The 19724-nt window shown below is 50.8% G+C and overlaps 2 protein-coding genes and 1 long non-coding RNA gene across 7 annotated transcripts in view; 1 reads left to right on the forward strand and 2 right to left on the reverse strand.

The window, feature by feature from the left end:
* Positions 1 to 6337, reverse strand: LOC106558838. Of its 2 annotated transcripts, XR_005359902.1 has the most exons (5): positions 6213 to 6337; positions 3168 to 3271; positions 2762 to 2936; positions 597 to 674; positions 1 to 46 (listed from the first exon to the last, which is right to left on the reverse strand). It is a non-coding gene; the product is annotated as an uncharacterized LOC106558838 (long non-coding RNA). The 2 variants fall into 2 exon arrangements; XR_005359903.1 differs by lacking the exons at positions 1 to 46; positions 597 to 674 and adding an exon at positions 1499 to 1546.
* Positions 757 to 17830, forward strand: LOC489647 (cadherin-1-like). Its single transcript, XM_038537960.1, has 14 exons — positions 757 to 918; positions 2381 to 2482; positions 2560 to 2703; positions 2811 to 2966; positions 4130 to 4274; positions 6111 to 6286; positions 6961 to 7089; positions 9683 to 9865; positions 11511 to 11752; positions 11953 to 12089; positions 12525 to 12640; positions 15522 to 15661; positions 16958 to 17093; positions 17561 to 17830. Exons 1-14 carry the CDS (start codon positions 874 to 876, stop codon positions 17648 to 17650), a joined length of 1941 nt encoding a protein of 646 aa, XP_038393888.1. The 5' UTR covers positions 757 to 873; the 3' UTR covers positions 17651 to 17830.
* The window catches only part of GAS8 (growth arrest specific 8), a 21115-nt gene continuing 18014 nt past the window's right edge, over positions 16624 to 19724 (reverse strand). For 3 of the 4 annotated variants that reach the window (XM_038537963.1, XM_038537964.1, XM_038537962.1), the window contains exon 8: positions 18098 to 18247. In XM_038537963.1, coding sequence (XP_038393891.1) covers positions 18098 to 18247 — 150 coding nt within the window. Of the gene's footprint in view, positions 18248 to 19724 lie in introns of all 4 variants that reach the window. The other variant, XM_038537961.1, reaches the window with a different exon arrangement.

The following is a 19724-nucleotide window of genomic DNA, read 5'->3' on the forward strand; positions in this document are numbered from 1 at the left end:
CCATATGCTTTTGTAAAGGAAGGTGTGTATTGGTGTCTTTCTTTCCCTATGGGAAGAAGAGAGGGGATGATTCTCTTCCCTATACAGCATCAGGCTGAAATCACCTGAACCCTCAGTGTTCTGTGACTTAAGCATGAGCCATCGCAGAGGACAGGATTAGGGGTCATGCTGGCAGAGGAGTTCACAACTGTAATATAGTGGAAGGAGAACCCATAAGCTTCCAGGTGATTCCTGCCTCCATTTCCTCCCAGAACTGACCTGGAACTCCCCCTGGGGGGCTTACCAATTCAAGATGAGGAGACACCTGTCTGTTCCTTCTTCCTCCCCTTCAGCAACAACCCCATTCCCAGTGTGGCCACCAGCCTACAAGAAGGCTCCCCCACCCCACCCAATCTACCTGTGTGAAGTCCCACCTTCATAGAACAGGGCTGACCTGTGCTGTGAAAATGGCAGTGAATGATACCTACAGTGACTTCACCCTGTCCTCACTATCTCACATGTTCCCAGGTCACGGCATGCAAGGGAGCTAGCCAGGTGTTTATATCAGCTGCTAGCAGTCATTATCCTCCTTTCGAAGAGGAGGCTCAGAGGAATACCTGACATTGGCTGGTTTCCGTGTCTCTGTCTCCTGGTAGACATCTGAGAAGCCCTTAGCTGAGGCCACCGCCCTATTCCTGTAACACATGGCAGATCTTTGCACCTGTTGTCTTCCCAGCACCTGCCCCCCCCCCACACACACACACACTGTGGTTGCCATGGACAATCGATAGTCCCTGGGCAGTGGGACATCAGGGGCTGAGACAACCAGGCAGTTTGGCCAGCGATCCCCATCACACACCACTCTGTGACTGCAGCGGCCGCCACAGCTACACTATGGCTGGTCCCACCTGCTTTCTGCTCTTCTTGTCTGCCACCCAGGTAAGAACACTGAGGGCTTGCTTGGGGACCATCGCTGGGCGGGTGAGGCTGTCACTCACCAGGACGGTTAACAAAGAACCTAGAACAGCAAAGCCCCTTCCACAAAGGGAGTGGGGACCAGTCTAACCAGGGCCCAAGCAGCACATGAGGGTAAACTTATATGAAATTGACCAAATTTGTCTTTGATTCTCAGACTCTCCCTTGTCTGGCCGCACGCAGGTCTGGCCCCAGTCCTATTAGCCGAGCCAGTATCTGAATCAGCCTCTGAGAACCCTTGGGGAGGAATGTCACCCACAGATGCTGTTTCAAAGACCAAACTGCTTGGGGCACCTGCTGTCTCAGTCAGTTAAGCATCCAATTCTTGATCTCAGCTCAGGTCTTGATCTGAGGGTTGGGAGTTCAAGTGCCGCATTGGGCCCCATATTGGGTGTGGAGCACACTTGAAAAAAAAAAAGAGGGGATCCCTGGATGGCTCAGTGGTTTGGCACCTGCCTTTCGCCCAGGGTGTGATCCTGGAGTCCTGGGATCGGGAGTCCCATGTCGGGCTCTCTGCATGAAGCCTGCTTCTCCCTCTGCCTGTGTCTCTGCCCCTCTCTCTCTGTGTCTCTCATGAATAAATAAATAAAATCTTTAAAATAGAAAAAAAAGATCAAACTGCTCAAAATTTACTAAAGACAATTTTTAAAATACTTTTTTAATTTAAGAGGCTGTTATTCTCATAACCTAGAAAAAAATCCTATAACATTCTGATATATGTGCTTTAATATCTTAATTTGCAAGCTCTCCTACTTAACAGCAATAACTTATTGGGTTTTTCCTGATAATATGCAGTTGTTATGGTTTTAAAAATTAAGAAAACACAGAAAATAAGAACCACCCAGTATAATAATTCCATTATTCAGAGGGAACATCTGTTGATCACACACAACTATGCACACACACTTGGACACCTGCACATTTTTCTCTTACAAACACTCCTGAGCCCTTATCTTCCTTTCTCACCTGTTTCTTTCCCTGCACAAACTATCTTGAGCACCTTTCTTGCAGTTTTCCCTGTTACATCATAACCAGGATTGGGCTGTCTTTTTTTTCTCCCCCCCTGTCGTTGTACATGAAAGGTGTCTCCAAAAAGAGGTTTTATACCAGATTTTGGCCTAGTTTTGGTATATTAAAACATGCACTACATTCAGTGCTTAAGAAAGTTCTCTGATCTCCTGGGTTTAGGGAGAAGATGTTCACTCCATCTCACCCCTCCCATGATATCACAGAGCACCCCCTCTCAGCCTTCCCCTCAGGGGAAGGTGTTGGGAAACCCTGAAGGCCATGGTGGAGGTGGAGGCCTTTGTTCTTCTGGGCAGCATAGGAGAACAAGACACTGAGTGCCGACACACAGGCCGGACCCCAAGCATTGTCCCAAAGCCTGTCCCCTGTGCTCTTAACCTACTTCTCATTGATTTTGCAGCTTTTTTCCCAGAGGATGCCTTTCAGTGAGGGGGCTCCCAAGACACCTCAAAAGCTGGGGTTGGGGGTGAAAGATCTGCATGGCAACGAGACCCTCCAGCAGGTCAGTGTGGTGTTTATAAGAGCTGGCTTCCCTGAAGTTAGGTCTGTGCTATGGTCCCTCACTTCCTGTCCTTCTAGGGTGCTCACACTGGATACCAGATGGAGGTGCTAACCTTCCCTCATGCCCGCTTCGGTCTCAAGAGGCAAAAGAGAGACTGGGTTGTCCCTCCCCTCTCCATCCCAGAGAATGAAAGAGGGCCATTCCCAAAGATGGTGGCTCAGGTATTGCAAAGGGAGGACTCTGGTTTCATCCTAGAGTTCCCTACGGAGAGGGACTTACACTTGACTGGGGTCCTTCTTGGGTTGTTCTGCTTCTGTATTGCCTTCAGGTCAAATCTAACAAGAACAAGGAAATCCAGGTTTTCTACAGCATCACTGGCACAGGCGCTGATGAACCTCCTTATGGCGTGTTTATCATGGACAGAGAAACAGGATGGCTGAAGGTGACGAAGCCCCTGGACAGAGAAAAAAAATCCCACTATGTTGTGAGTGTCTTATATGTGGCTTCGGGGGAGTGGGGGGGTTCTCATCAGGGCAGCCATCTGATTTTCTAAATATTTCAGACAACCATCTAACTTTTGGAGTTACTCGTGAAGCATTTTTTGAACACCTGTTATATTCCAGGTGTCACACTTGACAGTTAAGAGGGAAAGGTAGGCAGAGGTGGGTACGGATCTGGGATTTACCATTTAAGAATTAGCTGTGCACTTGTGGACAAGTTCCAAGACTTTTTGGGGTGAGGGTTCCATGAGATGCAAGCTTCTGCGCTCAGAGAAGACAGCTAGCAGCACTGCAGGGAGATGTAGGCTGTTGTTATGGTTTCTGCCACTACTGTTAGCTACAAAGATACATCACGAAGACTCCCGCTCTAGACAGGACCTGTGCAGCAAAGACCAAGGTGCAGCAGGGAGACAGAAAGTAGACTCTAGATTAGAACATTCTAGATAATCTCTAAATGTTAAGAGTGTAGGACCCAGAGTCACACAACCTCTGGTAGAGCCCAGCTCTGACACTTCTTTACTCTATGTCCATGGGTATGGTCGTGACACCCTCAGCCTCCCTTTGCTGTTGGATTAATGTATGTGAAGCATTTTGAATGATATCGAGCTCTGGCTAAGTTCTTGATGTATGTTAGCTGAGCATCCTTTAAATACAATTCTCTGGGGTGTTTTGTCCAGAAGACTCTCCACCACACCCCTCTGAGGGAAATGGAGGCCCAAATAAAGCCTCAGTTTGTTCTCCTCCCGAGGACACTGCCTTCCTTCAGAGCTGGCCCACCTCTCCTACCCAGTAAGGGAGAAGGGGCTCAGACTGCAGAAACCAAGCCGTCAGTCCTCAAGGTCCCACCCAGCTGCATGGGAGGCAATGTGCCCAGCGGAGGCACTTTCTATGGAGAAGGGAGTGAGTAGGATGACAGCTAGCACTCTGCCTTGAGCATCACATCAGAGGAACCTGAGGTGACACAGACACAATCTTTAGTGACATGACCAAGGTTGAGGTCAGTGCTGCTTTCTCAGACTCCTAGGCACTGAAGTGTGAGATTAAGGTAGGAAGTGGGCTCTCACTGTAATGAGCTTTCTGTGGGACAGCTACCCACTGGCTAGGGTGGCCCCCCACAGGCCCCTGCTGTACTTTTATTGCTTTTCAGCTTTTCCTTCATGCTGTGTCTTCAACTGGGAATGCTGTGGAGGATACGTTGGAGATTGTGATCACAGTGACAGACCAGAATGACAACAGACCCGAATTCACCCAGGCGGTCTTTGAGGGGTCTGTGATGGAAAGAGCCCATCCAGGTGAATTAGAACAATACAGGGTTTTAGTGAGACATGCCAGTAAATTCAGGGAAAATATAAAGAATTTGGGAAACTGAAGTATAAACACTAGAGGAGATGAACATCCTGGGTTCCAGTGAACAGAAGAGTTCCACTTGAAGATGAGAAGGGATAGACTGTTTTGGATTGGGGAGGGCTACAGGTGGAAAGGACCCCACAAAGAAGGTCCGACAAGGTCCTTCTGGGCCCAAGAAGTCCAGGGATCATGGGTCTACCACTGTCCAGGTAATACCCACTGGTTGCTTCACTTCTGTCTCTATATCCTGTCTGCATTTGCTGGTTTCTGCATCTCTATAACTGGTGCCCAGACAGACCCTCCTCCATCTTGTGGCCATTCTCATTTCATAGCTTCCTCTACACCTCCTTTCGGCTTTAGCTTCCATTTCTCCCTGATGGATTTCCTACAAATTTCCCAATTCATGCTCTTGCAAACAAGAACCTGACTGGTTATTCTTGATTCAGGGGACACTCCGCTTTCAATTGGCTCTTACTTACACATCGAACGGTTATTGGACTTCCAGGCATGACATTAAACCTGTGGAATCCCATGATAGTATCATAGGCAACACTGATAGGCCCACATGTCCATGGCTTCTAACCTGACATTTTGGGAATGGATGTTGAGGTCCTCATTCTCTGGAACTTAAGATAAATGAAACAAAAAATCACAGGGTATTTCATATGAAAGAACATTGTGATGGATTCTTTCTTCTCCTTCCTGGCCTGCCGCTAGTAGCCACTAATGCTTTATTCCTCATTCTTTTCTATCTTCATGCTGCCTTTGGCCCTACAACAAACCAGGGCTCACCAGCCAGTGCCAGTTGTACTCTGATCACCCACATGAGGTACACATGTTTCAGGTTATCTCGGTAGACCAAACTCCAGAGGCTGCACTGCCCCCACCCACCTTTGCCCAGCACTTCTCTCCATCTGGCTTGTGTGCTTGGCTCCAGTCCTGTCTGGTCTCTGTCGACAGGACTCCCCTGACAATGGCAGGGGACCAAGAAGGACAGAGAGGCCTAAGAACCATCAAATAGCTAGACAGATGAGATATAAAACAGCCACTTCACCCTCCCCTTGAGCCCCTGCAGATCTCAGCATCCATGTTTATGAGGGACAAGGATCCCACAATGACAGCCATGTCAAAAGATGCCCAAAAGAGAAGAGAGAGAGAAAAAGAGAGAGAGAGAGGCAAACCAAGAAACAGATTCTTCACTATAGAGAATACACTGCTGGTCACCAGAAGGGAGGTTGTGTGTGGGGGCGGGGAAGGCGTGGATGGAGGAAACAGGTGATGGGGATGAAGGAGGGCAGATGTCCTGATAAGCGCCAGGTGATGTGTGGAAGCATTGCATTATTATATTGTACACTTGAAACTAATATTACACTGTATGTTAGCCAACTGGAATTTAAATAAAAACTTTTTTAAAAAATTGGAAAAGATGCCCTGGGGCGCCTGGCTGGCTCAGGAGCTTGTGACTCTCAATCTCAGGGTCGTGGGGTGGAGCCCCACACTGAGTGTAGTGCTTACTTAAATAATAAATAAATTTTTAAAAACAAAAATAATAAATACAACTTTTATAAAGATGCCCTGAAGATTTCTGGAAAAAGTAAACAAATCATCTAGAAATTATTATAATTTGCTGAATTATTTGAACTAGAACTTATATCATTTGATAAGTATAGTGATAGACTAAAAAAGGAACATATTTAATTTTAGATTTTGATATTAATTTGTATTGCCCTGCCAGTTGTTAGCTCTGAGATTAACAGCTCTTGTCCCCTTTGTCCTTGTAGGAACATCCGTGCTACAAATAACCGCAACAGATGTGGATGACCATGAGAACACCTACAATGCAGCCATTGTTTACACCATCCTCAGCCAAGATCCCTTGGTACCTCACTCCAACATGTTCGCCATCAACCGGCAAACAGGAGTCATCTCTGTGCTCGATCCTGGGCTGGACCAACAGGTCAGGGAGTAGCAGGAGCCAGCAGGTGGGGCAGTTACATGTAAATTAGTCTCAGCCAGTTAAGGCACAGGCACCAGCCAATCAATGCAGGTTCCTAACCAATCAGAACAGACACCTGACCAATCAGAAGAGGCATCTATCTGCTACAGACAGGGTCTTGCTGGTGCAGGCAGGCTGTTGGAGCCCTGGGCGTAGTAAACCCTAAGGTATCACTGGGGTTAATTACAAATGTGATCCTCAAGACCCCTCATATAATGAGCAAAATGAAATGACTCTGTTTCCCACAAATTTAGACCACATTCTCTGGTGGAAACAGAAGAGTACTAACATCACACCCTCCATAACTGTTCCACACATAAATGAAGGGGTCCCAGGACCCCCTGACCTAGTGCTGGGACTGGGAGTATATATTGATCAGATCCCAATCCAGGAAACTCTCCTCCTGGGTCTGATTGGGAGGGGATAGTCTGATTTATCCAAAGTTTGTTTCTTTGAATGGTGACCTAAGTCTCCCCTTGAGTGCCTGACAGGACCCTTGCCCCTGAAAGCCAGTCATTTACTGGAGGGGTTTGCTGCCTCTGGCGTTCCACATTTACTCTCTGAGTGCCACTGGGTGGATGAGCCAAACCTACATCTATAATCCTCAGTGCTGACTGCTACACGCCTGTCTGCAGAGTGCTCCTGCATACACCCTGACAGTCCAAGCTGCTGACCTCCAAGGTGAAGGCTTAAGTTGTAGAGCAAAGGCCGTGATCACAGTCACCCAGAGCAACCCTAACCCTCCCGTCTTCAGCCCCACTTCGGTAAGTCCAGGAAAACCTGGTGGATGTCTCATGACCTTTGTACAGTGATCTGTGTGTCACTGTGTTGGGCAGTAATGTCATGATTCAGATCTCAGTCTGACTGCATTTTAGAACCTTCTGGACATCTTTGGGTCACACTGACCAACTCTCCCTGTCCCGGGGCACGGGCACCCCTCTCTGGGCCTGTGGTGACTGGAATAGGCAGATGAGTGTGGAAGGTGGAGTCCATGACACAAACAAGATGTGGTTGTCCTGAGGGCAGGGAAGGGGCTCCATCTCTGGTCCCATCCCTCAGCTACACGCCCCCAGCTCCATCCGTTCTGCTTCCTCACCGGTCCTTCAACATGCCAGTCCCATCCCTGTTTCAGCATCTCTCTCCTTCTTGGAGAAGACTATACTCAAGCCCATTGCCTGTAACCCCTGGCACAGCACACCGTATTTCTTTCTCACTTCATACCACCATCTGAAAATGTTGGATTTGTTTAGGTGTTTAGGACTGTCCCTACCCCTTGTCACTTTGTGTCCCATCAGCGCATGTGGTGAGACTCTGTCAATATTTCCTCCATAAAGAAAGGTCCCAAGTGCCTTTATGTATTCTCAGTTGAGGCAATGATTGGAATGGGCTCAAAGTCTCCGAGTTCCAACCACAAATCCCCATCACAATAGCCTGGGAGGACTCTCAAGATGGGCCGTGGCACTCTTCCTGTGATGAGTCTATCTCCAATGCCTCAGTGGGGCTCCAATGGGCAGTCCCACTTGCGCCTCCTCAGCACCTCAGGGCAAGGCAAGAACCTCCCAGCTCTCAGTGCTCAGCAGCTAGACCAGTAACTTCTCGCTGGGACACAGGTATCTGTAGCTGTCCAGGGCTGCCAACCGACCAAGAACAACTGTCAATTCCAAGTTACTGAGCTGTTTGTGTGCCTCACAGCTTCCCTGCATGATCTCAGGCTCATGAAACAGGCATGCTATCATCTACATGAACAGAAAAATCAACAAGAATGGTTTAGCACCATGACTGGTTTACTGCTCCCTGTAACACCATCCAGACACAGAAGGCCCGAGCTACTGGGCAGACCAGTGGCAACACTGCGACACAGCTTCCTTCTTTTTGCTTCATCTTCTTTAGTATGTGTGTTCTGTCCTCATGGTGGCTGAGCTGCTTTCTCTCAGGGGAAATAGGCCAGAGCCCTGGCATGAAGTCCAGGGATGTGCTCAAGGCAGTGGCCCTTGGAACCAAGTTCCAAGCATCCCCTTTTCAGTCCTGGGACTATGACCTTAGCCTTTCTGTGCCCTTCTCCAAAATCGATGGTGACAGTAACACCTGCCTCCAGAGCTGCCAAGCAGATTAATATCACCTGAGAGTGATACAGATCGGACAGCCTAGTGAAATGGAGAAGTCATCTGACCTCCCTGTGTTTATCTTCTATGAAGGGAGAGCAGTAATTCTGTCTTCTGAGGGTGTGTGAGGACCACAGTAAGTAATGTACAGTGCTCACAGGAATTCATAGGCGGGAATTTGAACCCAGACCAGTCTGATCTCAGCACACTGTCTCCACTCTGGGAGATAGACACTAAAAATAATTGAGAAAATTATTTGAACTCAGAAGGTGGCTATTGCTGGACCTGCTACAATTAGGAAGCCCGTCCTTCTCTATCACTTGTTCCCAAGAAGAAATGCCAGGATAGAGGCTCCTCGGTGAGACATCCACCTTCAGCTCAGGTCATGATCCTAGGGTCCTGGGATCTAGCCCCACATCAGACTCTCTGCTCCATGGGGAACCTACTTCTCCTTCTCCTTCTGCCACTCCCTCAGCTTGTCTGTCTGTCTGTCTGTCTCTCTCTAATAAATAAATCTTTAAAAGAAAGAAAGGCCAGGATACAAAGAGACAGAGGACGGCAGAGGTCCACATACCTGTAATCCCTAAACTGAAATGGAGAGGCAGTTGTAGGTGTTCCCATATCATCCAAATAGTCCTCCTGAGTGATAAAGCCAGCATCGCTCCCAAAGTGACTAGAGCTGGAGTCAGGGTCTAGCCTGGCAGGTGCTCCAGCATAGCAATTCTGACAGTCACACGGGACAGACTTAAGACACAGACACTTGCTCCCTATGGAGACTGACTCAGAAGGGACAGGAGGGGCAAGGGACAGGCTCGAAGAGCCACTCCAGGTCTGACTTCTTGCTCAGTTCCTGGGCCTGCAAGGCTGATGGCCACAGTTATCTTCTGACAGGGGCTGCAACCTGAGAATAGAGCCGGGGGCAGATGCACTTGGTCAACAGGGACACATTCTCCTCAGCTGATACACACCTGGGACTGAAGCTGCGGGAGCTTGGGAGACATGGTGTCAGCTTTCCAGCCCCTTGCCTACAGGGTGAAAACACTGAGCTGTTGGAAGCCCCACTGCCTCCATGTACATCCAGGGCCTTTGCAGGTGCTCAGCTTAGGTTCACATATACCCACTTTAAGAAAAAGACTGCCCGCCGTGGCCCATCTTGCTTAAGAATAGTGGAGTCTGTGAGGCTGGCACAGGCTGTTTGTTTCCCAAGTCCCCACACAGGACATCAGGAATGAGTGCCTGTGTCCTTCTCTTGCAGTACACGGGCCACGTGTTTGAGAACAAGGTGGATGCAGGGATAGTGAGGCTGTACGTGAAAGATGCTGATGCTGCTGGCTCCCCAGCATGGAAGGCAGTGTTCTCCATCCTCAATGACAGAGGTGGCCTCTTTACTATCACCACGGACCCTGAGACCAATGACGGCCTTTTGAAAACAGCCAAGGTGGGTATGAGCTCTGAGGACATGGCCGCTGTGATCTATTAGTCCTGGGACAGGACAGAAGCAGACACCACACTCTTAACACCAAGATGGCAGCTTCCCAGTGAGGACTTTCTGCTGCGATGATGGTCCTCTCTAGTCCTTATGTCAAAATGGTCCCATCATCACCCTAGAGCTCAGAAGTTCTGCCTGTTTTCTCCCAGAAAAACACTAATCTGGGATGTTTCCATAGGGCTAAACTGGGACAGGTGTCTTCATTTGGATTCCCCTCAAAGTGGGAGGGGCCCTGAGGGGGGGAGGGGGACAGGAAGGAGGGAGAGAAAAGGGGTCTTAAGAACAGAGGGGCTCAGGCTCTCGAGTCTTTCTGAGCAATGCCTTGGAATCATCTTGCCTGAGACATTTGTCTGCCCTCCCTATGCTTGAAGCTGTTGCTTTACCCCTAGAGGCAGGAAGCCAGGTCCCCAAAGCCATAGTCTTCAGAGTGGGCAGAGGGCCTGGAGCCATCTGCTCCCCATTCCCCAGAAAACCGAAGATGAGCTATCAAAAAGAGAGAGGAAAACAAGAAGAGAGGGGTGGGGGGTGCCTGGGTGGCTCTGCCAGTGAAGCACCTGCCTTCAGCTCAGGTCATGATCCCACGGTCCTGGGATCAAGTCCTATGTTGGGATCCCAGCTCAGCAGGGAGTCTGCTTCTCCCTGCTTCTGCCCCTTCCCCTGCTTGTGCGCATGCGCTCTCTCTCTCTGTCTCTCTCTGTTGCTGTGTGTGTGTCTCTCTCAAATAAATAAAGAAAATCTTTAAAAAAAAGAAGAAGATGACAACAGGGAGGGAAGGAGTTGTGGGGGAAGAGGACAGTCCCAGGAACCTCTGCTGGGCTGGGAGGATTTTTTTCTCAAGAGGCTGGGGACGGAGCAGGCACTCATTGCTCTTTGTCCAAATGTGGTCTTTTGGTCTCAAAATATGGAGACACTTGGAATAGGCATGGAGAAAGCCAAAGGGAGCATCTAGACAAGTGTGCAGACAGAAGGGTATGCCCCAGAACATTTACCTACCAACCTGCATCAAATCTGAGAATGCGCTAGGGGGCGAACTGACTCCTGGGAATAACCACATGCCTTGCTGGGACTGAGGCCTAAGTCAGAGGGATCCAATTTCAGCTGACTTCTGGGCCAGCCACCTGGGGACCCTGTTCAGGGCACACCACTGCCTCACAGGTCCGAGGATAAGAAAACAGAGCTAACACACAGTCTCAGTAAGTACCACAGGCTGTCTATACACTAACACTCAGTTTTTCACACCAACTCCATCAGGGAAGCGCTGTAATTATGGACATTTGATGGTGAGTAAACCGAGGGCCAGAGAAGCAGTCACCAGCTTGTGCTGCAGAGCCAAGATCTTAACCACAGTCCACCTCTTCACTGCTATGCAAAGTGTGAAGTATCTGAGAGCCAGCTCAGCAGAGAGCACAGGGTACTCTCTACAAGGCCACTTCCGCCCTGCCATACCAAGCTATGACCTTCCCTCAGGACCAGCAGAGGGTCACAAGCCAGGGCCTATGCTCTATTGTAGACCAGCAAAAGGGAGGCCTGCTGTGCTAAGTCCCCAAAAGCTATGTGCCTGACTCCCTTGACTCCCCTTTGCTGTGTTCTTCAGGGCTTGGATTTTGAGACCACGCAGCAATACACCCTTTATGTTACAGTGGTGAATGAGGTGCCCTTGGCATCTCTTTCCACATCCACAGCCACAGTCACTGTGGACGTGGTTGACGTGAATGAGGCTCCTGTCTTTGTACCTCCAACAAAGATGGTGGAAATGCCCAAGGATGTTGGTGTGGGCCAGGAAATCACATCGTACAGGGCCCAGGACCCAGACAGCTTTCAGTCTCAGAAAATCAGGTAGGACCAGAGGTGTGATTTGGCCTGCTGCCCCCAGACCTGCCCAAGACCCCCAGGGCAGAAATCCAGCCATGTGCCTGGAGTGCCAGCCAGAGGAAATACTTAAATTTGTCAGCACCCAGTTACTCATTATGCCCTGGGAGGGTGGTTGGGGGACACATGGCCCGAGCCTGATGAGAATGAGGGTGTATCCCTTTCAGGTACCAGATATGGCACGACCCAAGCCATCGGTTGGACATCAACTCAGAAACAGGTGTCATTTCCACTCGAGCCAGTCTGCAAATGGAGGACATGAAGACCCAAACATTTTCAGCTGTTGTCATAGCTACAGACAATGGTAGGGGCTTGGATGTTTCATCTGTGGGCCACATCCCTCCATTGATGTGATGCTCTGATGCAAGTTATGCTCCATGTTGTGGCTTAGCTGTGTGTACATTATCTCAACACATCTTTACCAGAAACTAAACAGGAGGGGCTGTATTATCTTACCTGTTTCATTCATGAAAATGTAGACTTGAGGAGACTAAATGATTGGACCAGCATCTCAGGGGGTGAGGAACAGCTTGAGTGAGGCTGAATCACACAGGGGTCCAGCCTGGCTGCTCTGTTCCAGCAAAGGTGACCAGGGGCACAGTACCATCTGCACTGAGAAGAGTAGCTCTGCCTCCAGACCCTCTAAGGGACAGGGTGCATCCCTACAGTGCCATCTCACATGCTCATACCTGGTACCCATCTGTAGGGTCTGATCTTCTCTGTCTCATTCCTTCCTTAGGCCAGCCTCCTGCCACGGGCACCGGGACACTGCTCCTCACTTTCTCTCACATAGACTGCCCAGGAGTAGACTCACACTGCCTTGACATCTGCCAGAGGGGACCAGAGTCTCAGGATGTAAGTATGGGTCACCAGGATCTTTCACCAAACACTTTGCCCTTTACAGAAATGACCTCCCAGGTGGGTGTCCAGCCTTGTCACAGCAAACAGCAAGTTACTGTATATAGCAATTCAGATTGTGCACTGACTTGATAAGTTACACCTCACAGTGTTTTTTTAAAAAAAAAGTTTTTTTTTAATTTTTTAAAAATTTATTTATTTATTTATTTATTTATTTATTTATTTATTTATGATAGTCACAGAGAGAGAGAGAGAGAGAGAGGCAGAGACACAGGCAGAGGGAGAAGCAGGCTCCACGCACTGGGAGCCCGACGTGGGACTCGATCCCTGGTCTCCAGGATCGCGCCCTGGGGCAAAGGCAGGCGCTAAACCGCTGCGCCACCCAGGGATCCCCAAAAACAGTTTTTTTAAAACACAGAATTTTTTTATCACTTTCAAGTGTTTTCATATTTTATTATAACTTTGAATCCAAAGATGGGCCATTTGAATATTTATTATGACAATTTTCTGGTAGATATGAGTCTTAAAGTAGAAGCACCTTATTCTAATTTGCCTATAGATGCCAAAAGAGACCTTGTCATCTTCTCATTAGAGAAGTTTCCAGAGTATGCAATGTCCCAATGATAATCCTGACTCTCAGAGAGGGCTGAGTGCCAGAAGGCCAGGCATGGGCTGAAGGTCTCAAGTCTCTTGTGAAAAGGGCAGGGATCCTAAGCACTGCAGTTTTGTCTGGGTGGATACAGGATGGGGAAGTAGGCCCCAGAGAGGCCCTGCTCTCCCACTCCCTCCCAGCCACAAAGTTCTCTCCTGGGGCAGAGTGTCAGGTCTCTAGAAAAGGAGTAACAGGGTAACAACTAACCGTATTCAGAACTGCTCATCCCAGAGATAGTCACTGGTATAAGTCTTCTGTGTATCATACTAGAAAATATCCTACTACAGAGCCTCTCTGGGCCTCTTCTATAAAATGGGGATAATACTACCTACATCATGAGATTGTTGTGAGGATGAAGAGAGTGACTCTTTTTAATGTAGTTGAAGCTACATTCACAGCATCAAGCTATAGATGCCTCCACCTTGCTACATCCTGTTTAATGCCTCGCCACTACTCCCACTCAAGGAGTGTTCATTTTACACACAATTGGGCTTCATTCTTTTAATGGACTGCAGAACGTGCTGGTCTGTAACAGTGGCCATTTATTTAATTGTCGCCAGTGGAGACAGTCTGGTTATTTCTCGGCTCGTCTATTGTACCCATGGGTGTTTGCAAAAACAGGTGGGACCATCTGTTTCGGATTATCTCCTATAAACATAATACCAGCCAAACATCATATGTGTTTAAATCTCAAAGTTATTTCTTAATTACCTCCAAAGTAGGTGTAACCAGCACACTCCCAACCTTTGCTAGGAGGGTCTCCTTCCCCACCTTGGAAGGGGCTGCTTCTTAAACTATACATGCCCCATGCTCACTATCCAGCAATTAGAAAATGCATGCACTTTGATGGGAAGAAAAAAGTTCTCATATCCAGAGCAACACAACCAGTCAACTAACACGATGGTGTAGACCTTTCCAGATTTTAAATATGAGTGTCCTTAAAAAAAAGAATAAAAAAAAAGAATGTCCTTATTTTAATTTATGCTACCTAAAATGTTTTATATGTATATAATTGTAATACTCAGCTGCCCTAACCTGTAGTGTGTAGAGCCTCCTTAGGGGTGGAGGGCTAGAGGGGAATAAGACCACGGGCAGGTAGTGCAACAAGAGCGACAGCTCAGGAAGCTTCGCTTCATCTCAACCTCGGGAGTCATTACTGCTGCGACTTTACAAAAGAGGAAACTGAGGCACCATCATGTGGTCTCTCGGGGCAGTTAGTATCGGAAAATCTATCTGCCCCCTCTGAGTGGCTTCCATCAAAATTCTTAGTGTCCCAGGGAAGGGGGAAAAACAAAAAAACAAAAACAAAAACAAAAAAGAAAAAAAAAAAACAACCCAACAGAAAAACCCCAGTAGTTCCGGGGGAGAGTCCAGCTGGCGCGCGCGCCCCACCTCCCGCTCCGCCCCCAGCCCTGCGCCCCGCCCCGAGCCCCAGCTCCCGCAGGTGCGCTCAACTCCCCTTCCGGCCCTGGGAGGAGCCTCTGCAGCCCCCGCAGGTCTGTGCACCCCTGTCGCCCCACCCGAGCCCTGCAGCGCAGCCCCTGGGACACCCCGGTGGACACCGAGGTGGAGCTGCCCTCCCCGCCTGAAGGACGCGCCCCCCTACCTGGTCTGGTCCGACACGTGGCTCTTAGGCCCTGGGAGAGGCCAGGGTCAGGACGAGGGCGGGCTCGGGGAGGTGCCTGCGCCCCGGGACCACCTCCCACTCTGGCAGGATGAGCTCCGGGGCCGCCCCGAGACTGCGGGCGCTCCAGCGACACCTGGGCTCCTCGCAGGTAGGGGGCCGGCATGCACACTGCGCCCCTGGCTCCTCGGCAGCGGCCAGGGGGCTAAGGTCCCAGGTGACCCGTGAGCCAGGGGACAGAGAGCTGGACTCCGGGAGGATGAGGAGCCTGGGTCTGGACCGGCCGGAGGGGGAGGCCTCCAGGCAGAGATGCTCTGCAGGGCTGGGTGCAGGGGAAGGCGCTCTGGTAGAGGTTAGTGTGGCGGGGTGGGGGACTGGCCAGCGTTGTCTCAACTGTTTTCAGTGTGTTCACCCGACAGCCTCACGTGGCTGACTCAGCAATTCCTAGCCCCCACCTCATCCCCACCCCCACCCTCCAGGGTCCCGCAGCACTGTGAACTCTATACTCCAGGGCTGTTTACTCTAGGGCTGCTGTCTCCAAGCCAATGTGGACATAAGGCTGGGCCCCACGCACTCATTCCTGTCCCTCTCTTGCGGCTCAGGGCGGAGGCATGGAGCAGATCAGCAGCCCACTGACCACACATGTGCTGGACACTGCCTCAGGGCTTCCAGCTCAGGGCCTCTGCCTCCGTCTGTCCAGGCTCGAGGACCATGGCCAGCAGTGGACAGAGCTGAAGAAAAGGTAAGCTTGAAGTCTGGGGTGGGACAGGAGTCCCGAGCACCTCTCCCCAGTCAGGAGACAAGGAGAAGACCCAGCCAGCCAGTGAGTGTGGACCCTGAGGGCAGACGGCAGTGCTGACCACTGTTAGATGGTCCCCTCAGCCTTGGGGCCGTGGACAGCTTCACACCCCCAGTACCTCTCACTGAGAGCAGGGTTGGCTAAGGCCTAAGGCCTAATCTAAAGACCTCATTGTCACTGTGATTAACAGGTAGTTTACTTCTGTTCTTATTCTCACTACAGCCTGTGGGCAGGTGCCATAATTACCCCTTTTACAGATGGGGAGACTGAGGCAGCAAGAAGCAAATAAAAGCTGGGATCCCACGCCTCACCTGGCAGTGCTGGGCCCCTGAGCAGGCCCTGGGCCCTGGCCGCAGGCTCAGGCTCTGCTGAGGCAAGCCAAGTGCCCGGGCCACCGCCCCCCACCCCTGCTGGTGCTTGCGCTGCCTGTGAGCCTCTTTTTTTTTTTTTGCCTGTGAGCCTCTTGAAGGAGGCAGGCTCCCTCTAGTGGTGGGAATGGGCCGCTGGGCCACAAAGGTTCAGGGCCTGAGGACATGGAACTCATCCGCCCCGCCCCCCCATCCTTCACAAAAGCTGGGCCTCTGGGTCACATGGGAGTGGCCCGCTCTGGAGGGTCGTAGAGACCGTTCCTAACCCCCATACACTGTGTGGGTCCATGCTGCTCCTTCCAGTCACAGGACAGAACCTTGAAAGTACAGCTGGTGAGAGAGCTCTCCAGAGGTGACCGGGGACTGATCAGTGAGCCAAGGGACAGGCCCTCAGAGCCCTCCATGCAGACACTCGGTGCAGTGGAAACAGGCCACCGTGCAGATGGTGGTTTGGGTACAGTTACTGATCCAGAAAGCCACACACAATAGATTAAGTGAAAAGTACAAATTATCAAATAGTATGAACAGAATAATCCATTTTAGAGTATTTCCCTAACTTTATAAATAAGCAGTTATGTATAGAGAAAATCTGGGAAAAATATGCCAATGTAAAAGGATTGTTGCTCATAAAATAGGGGGGGATTTTTTTTTTTTTTTTTTAGTTTTCTACTCCTGTATATTGGGAGTTCTGTCTAAAAAGTCAGTGCAGTGGTATCCCTGAGACGCTTCAGGAGCCCAGGCCCTAGATGGTCCTGCTAGGGGGCTTTCCCAGTGACTCAGGCTGTGGGGGGGTCTGAGGCCACTGGCCATGCAGATCCTGTGGGGCCAGGCAGAGGCAACTTCTCACTCCCCATCCCTCAACGCTCCCCAGCTACACCGACTCAGATGGCCGCTGCCCAGGGCTCCTGCCTCCAGGCCCGATGAAGGCAGGCACCTACAAGCTGTCCTTTGACACCGAGGGCTACTGGAAGAAGAAAGGGCAGGAGAGCTTCTACCCATATGTGGAGGTGAGGGCCAGGGGTGGGCCAGAGGGGTGGAGGCCCATGATTCACCCAGGTTCCTACAGTGGTCAGGCTAGTCCTACCCCTCCCACCTCTCCCAGGGCAGTGGCAGACGATGAGTTCACCTGCTTTGAGCTCCCAGAGGAAAGGTGTCCAGGGACTTTACCACAACACAACCATCCCTGGGTGAGATGGGGGGCGGGGCCAAAAGTGACTCAGCCCCTGTGGACAGAGGCAGTCACCTGGCCCCATCCAGGGTGGATCCTTTGGGTTCCTTAAGCCGAGGGCTCTCTGGGCAGGGTTCAGCCCCATCCACAGCCCTGGCCAGGTTTCCAGCTCCACCCAGCTCCAGCTGGCCCTTGGGGCTCCTGCCCTGCTTATTAATTCCTACCCCCTGCCCACAGTCTGGGCTGCTTGTGTACTACATACAGGCAGGCCCCTCACTCTCTTCTGGTGCCTTCTCTGCTTCTCAGGTTGTTTTTACCATCGCCAACGAGACACACAGGTTCCACGTGCCTCTGCTGCTGAGCCCATGGTCCTACACCACGTATCGAGGGAGCTAGTGGCTAGCCATCGCCTCTGGCTAACTGCTGGCCTGTGAGCATCAGTTCCATCCCCATGGCTCACTGAGGCACCCACGCAGAGGGCACCAGGTCACAGTCCCTGTGGGAGACTCTGGTTCCCCCATCTCCAGTAGCAGCTGAATCTCAGGCATCAATAAAGTCAGTGCTGGCATCTGTAAAGCCGCTTCGATGCCTGGCCTCTGCTAGTGCTGCCCTGGCCCCGAGGTGGGAAGGAGGGCAGGGGTTTGCAGAGACTGGACAGGCAGCAGGGAAGGAAGTGGTCAGGGCACCATGGGCCCAGGAGGTGCCTCTCCTCCACAGAGCCAGGCAATGGGACACAAAGCAAACATAGAAAACCTTCATTTGCAGATGATACAAATCTAAAAAACAAACAGCTCCTGTCCTTGGTGAAAGGGAAGTCATCCAGGGAGCAGTCCCAGTCGAGCTCTACGTTGGTGTGCCCACAAGTCCCGCAGGGCCCTGGCCCAGGGTCTGCCCAATCACAGCCGTCTCCAGAGGCTTGAAGCCCACGTTGTCCAGAGGGATCCCAAAGGCCAGGAGCTTCGCCTCATAGGTGCGCAGCAGGTCATTGTGGGCCTATAGGATCAGAGCGACATCAGGGCAGGGCGCAGGGCCAGGCCAAGGCTGACTCCAGCCCAGGCCCACTCAGCTCTGGAGGACATGGGAGGGTGGTGCTGGGAAACCATAAAGCTAACCTTTACCAGTGCCTCATGTGAGGCCACACCTGGTCATAAGCACTTTTACATACATGAACTCAGGTAATTCACAATGGTAGATGCTGCCGATGTTGTTATTTCACAAATGGGGAAACTGAGGCAGAAGATACAGACTCAGAGCAGAATTGTGGTCTGAGGATGCTCCTGGTTCCTTGTCCGGCATTTCTCATTCAAACTGGTCACCTTGACTTCCTAGGCATGACCTTCCACATATATGTGCTCACTGAGCCTCCCTGCTTTGTTTGATGCTATCTCCTGCCCCAGGTGGAGAGTGCAGATGGCTCTCCCTCCCCACTCCCAGGAAGGCTAAGGTCTGGGCAGCAGTGCTGGTGGAGCCAACATGAGGCAAGGTTCCTGTTTCCCACTCTGGAAGACGGATACTTTTTAAAGGGTGAATTGCATCAGATGGTTCTAAGTGTTTGAAGAGCTGATGTACATGAAATGCCTGGAGCCTGCCCTGACTCAGATCAAAAGCTCTAAGGGCTTATTATCCACACCATCAACAAAAAAAAAAAGGGTGCTGGAGCTTGGAGCTGAGATTTAAAGGGTGAACTATGGCCAAGCCCCAGAGACAACTAGAGGGCTGTGTCCTGGCTCTCACCCCTCTCTAGGGGACGGACCTCCTGACAACCAGGTACGAGTGATGGACGTTTCCCCAGAACTGCACACAGCAGTAGAGGGCCCTAATTCTGTGTGTCAATATCAGGGGATACCAGAATATCTAAGGGAAGGGTCCAGATGGGCAGGCTGAGGAGAGGCCCAGGGAGGGCTGGTCACCATGAAGCCCAGCGCCAATGATAGGCACTGCCTCCCTCCTGGGGTTCCACAACCCAGGATGCAGAGTACAACCAGGAAGGTACATCCACCCTGCAGATTTATAGGCTTATCTGAGTCACACTCATGGGGGTGCTGCTCAAGGTAAAGGGATCTGTAGGCAGCACTGTGTCCACATTCCCCACAGGCAAAGCCCAGACAGAGCTGTGGGCTCTGGCATAGAGGTGAGACCACTGGGAGGCCTCTTGGGTTCATGGCCCAGGCCTTCTTGGGTTCTTGGGCGATGGGATCAAGGCACTCACTGCCCCTCCCCAACTACTGGAGGCTTCCATGCTGATGTGTGTTTTTGGTGTGGGACAGGGTGTGCAGCTTTCATCAGACTTACAAAGGAGTGAAAAAAAGGTGAGAGTCGTAACTGTTCCCTGTGTGGAAGAAACAAAGGAAGCCCATCCAATCACCCCAGAGGCCAGGTCAGCAAGAGCAAAGGTCAGAAAGGGAGAGAGAGACAGAGTCTGCTGGACAAATTGCCCTCATTTACCAGATACCCGCTGGGCATGCCCTGT

This window comes from Canis lupus, chromosome 5 (genome assembly GCF_011100685.1).
Source record: "Canis lupus familiaris isolate Mischka breed German Shepherd chromosome 5, alternate assembly UU_Cfam_GSD_1.0, whole genome shotgun sequence".
In the NCBI taxonomy this organism is placed as follows: Eukaryota; Metazoa; Chordata; class Mammalia; order Carnivora; family Canidae; genus Canis; species Canis lupus.

What these genes read in the sequence shown, in the direction of transcription:
- LOC489647 (XM_038537960.1), top strand. Translation starts at nt 874, where the DNA reads ATGGCTGGTCCCACCTGCTTTCTGCTCTTCTTGTCTGCCACCCAG. An exon ending in GCAACGAGACCCTCCAGCAG is followed by an intron (nt 2,483 to 2,559) that starts GTCAGTGTGGTG and finishes CTGTCCTTCTAG; the next exon opens with GGTGCTCACACTGGATACCA. An exon ending in TCCCAAAGATGGTGGCTCAG is followed by an intron (nt 2,704 to 2,810) that starts GTATTGCAAAGG and finishes TATTGCCTTCAG; the next exon opens with GTCAAATCTAACAAGAACAA.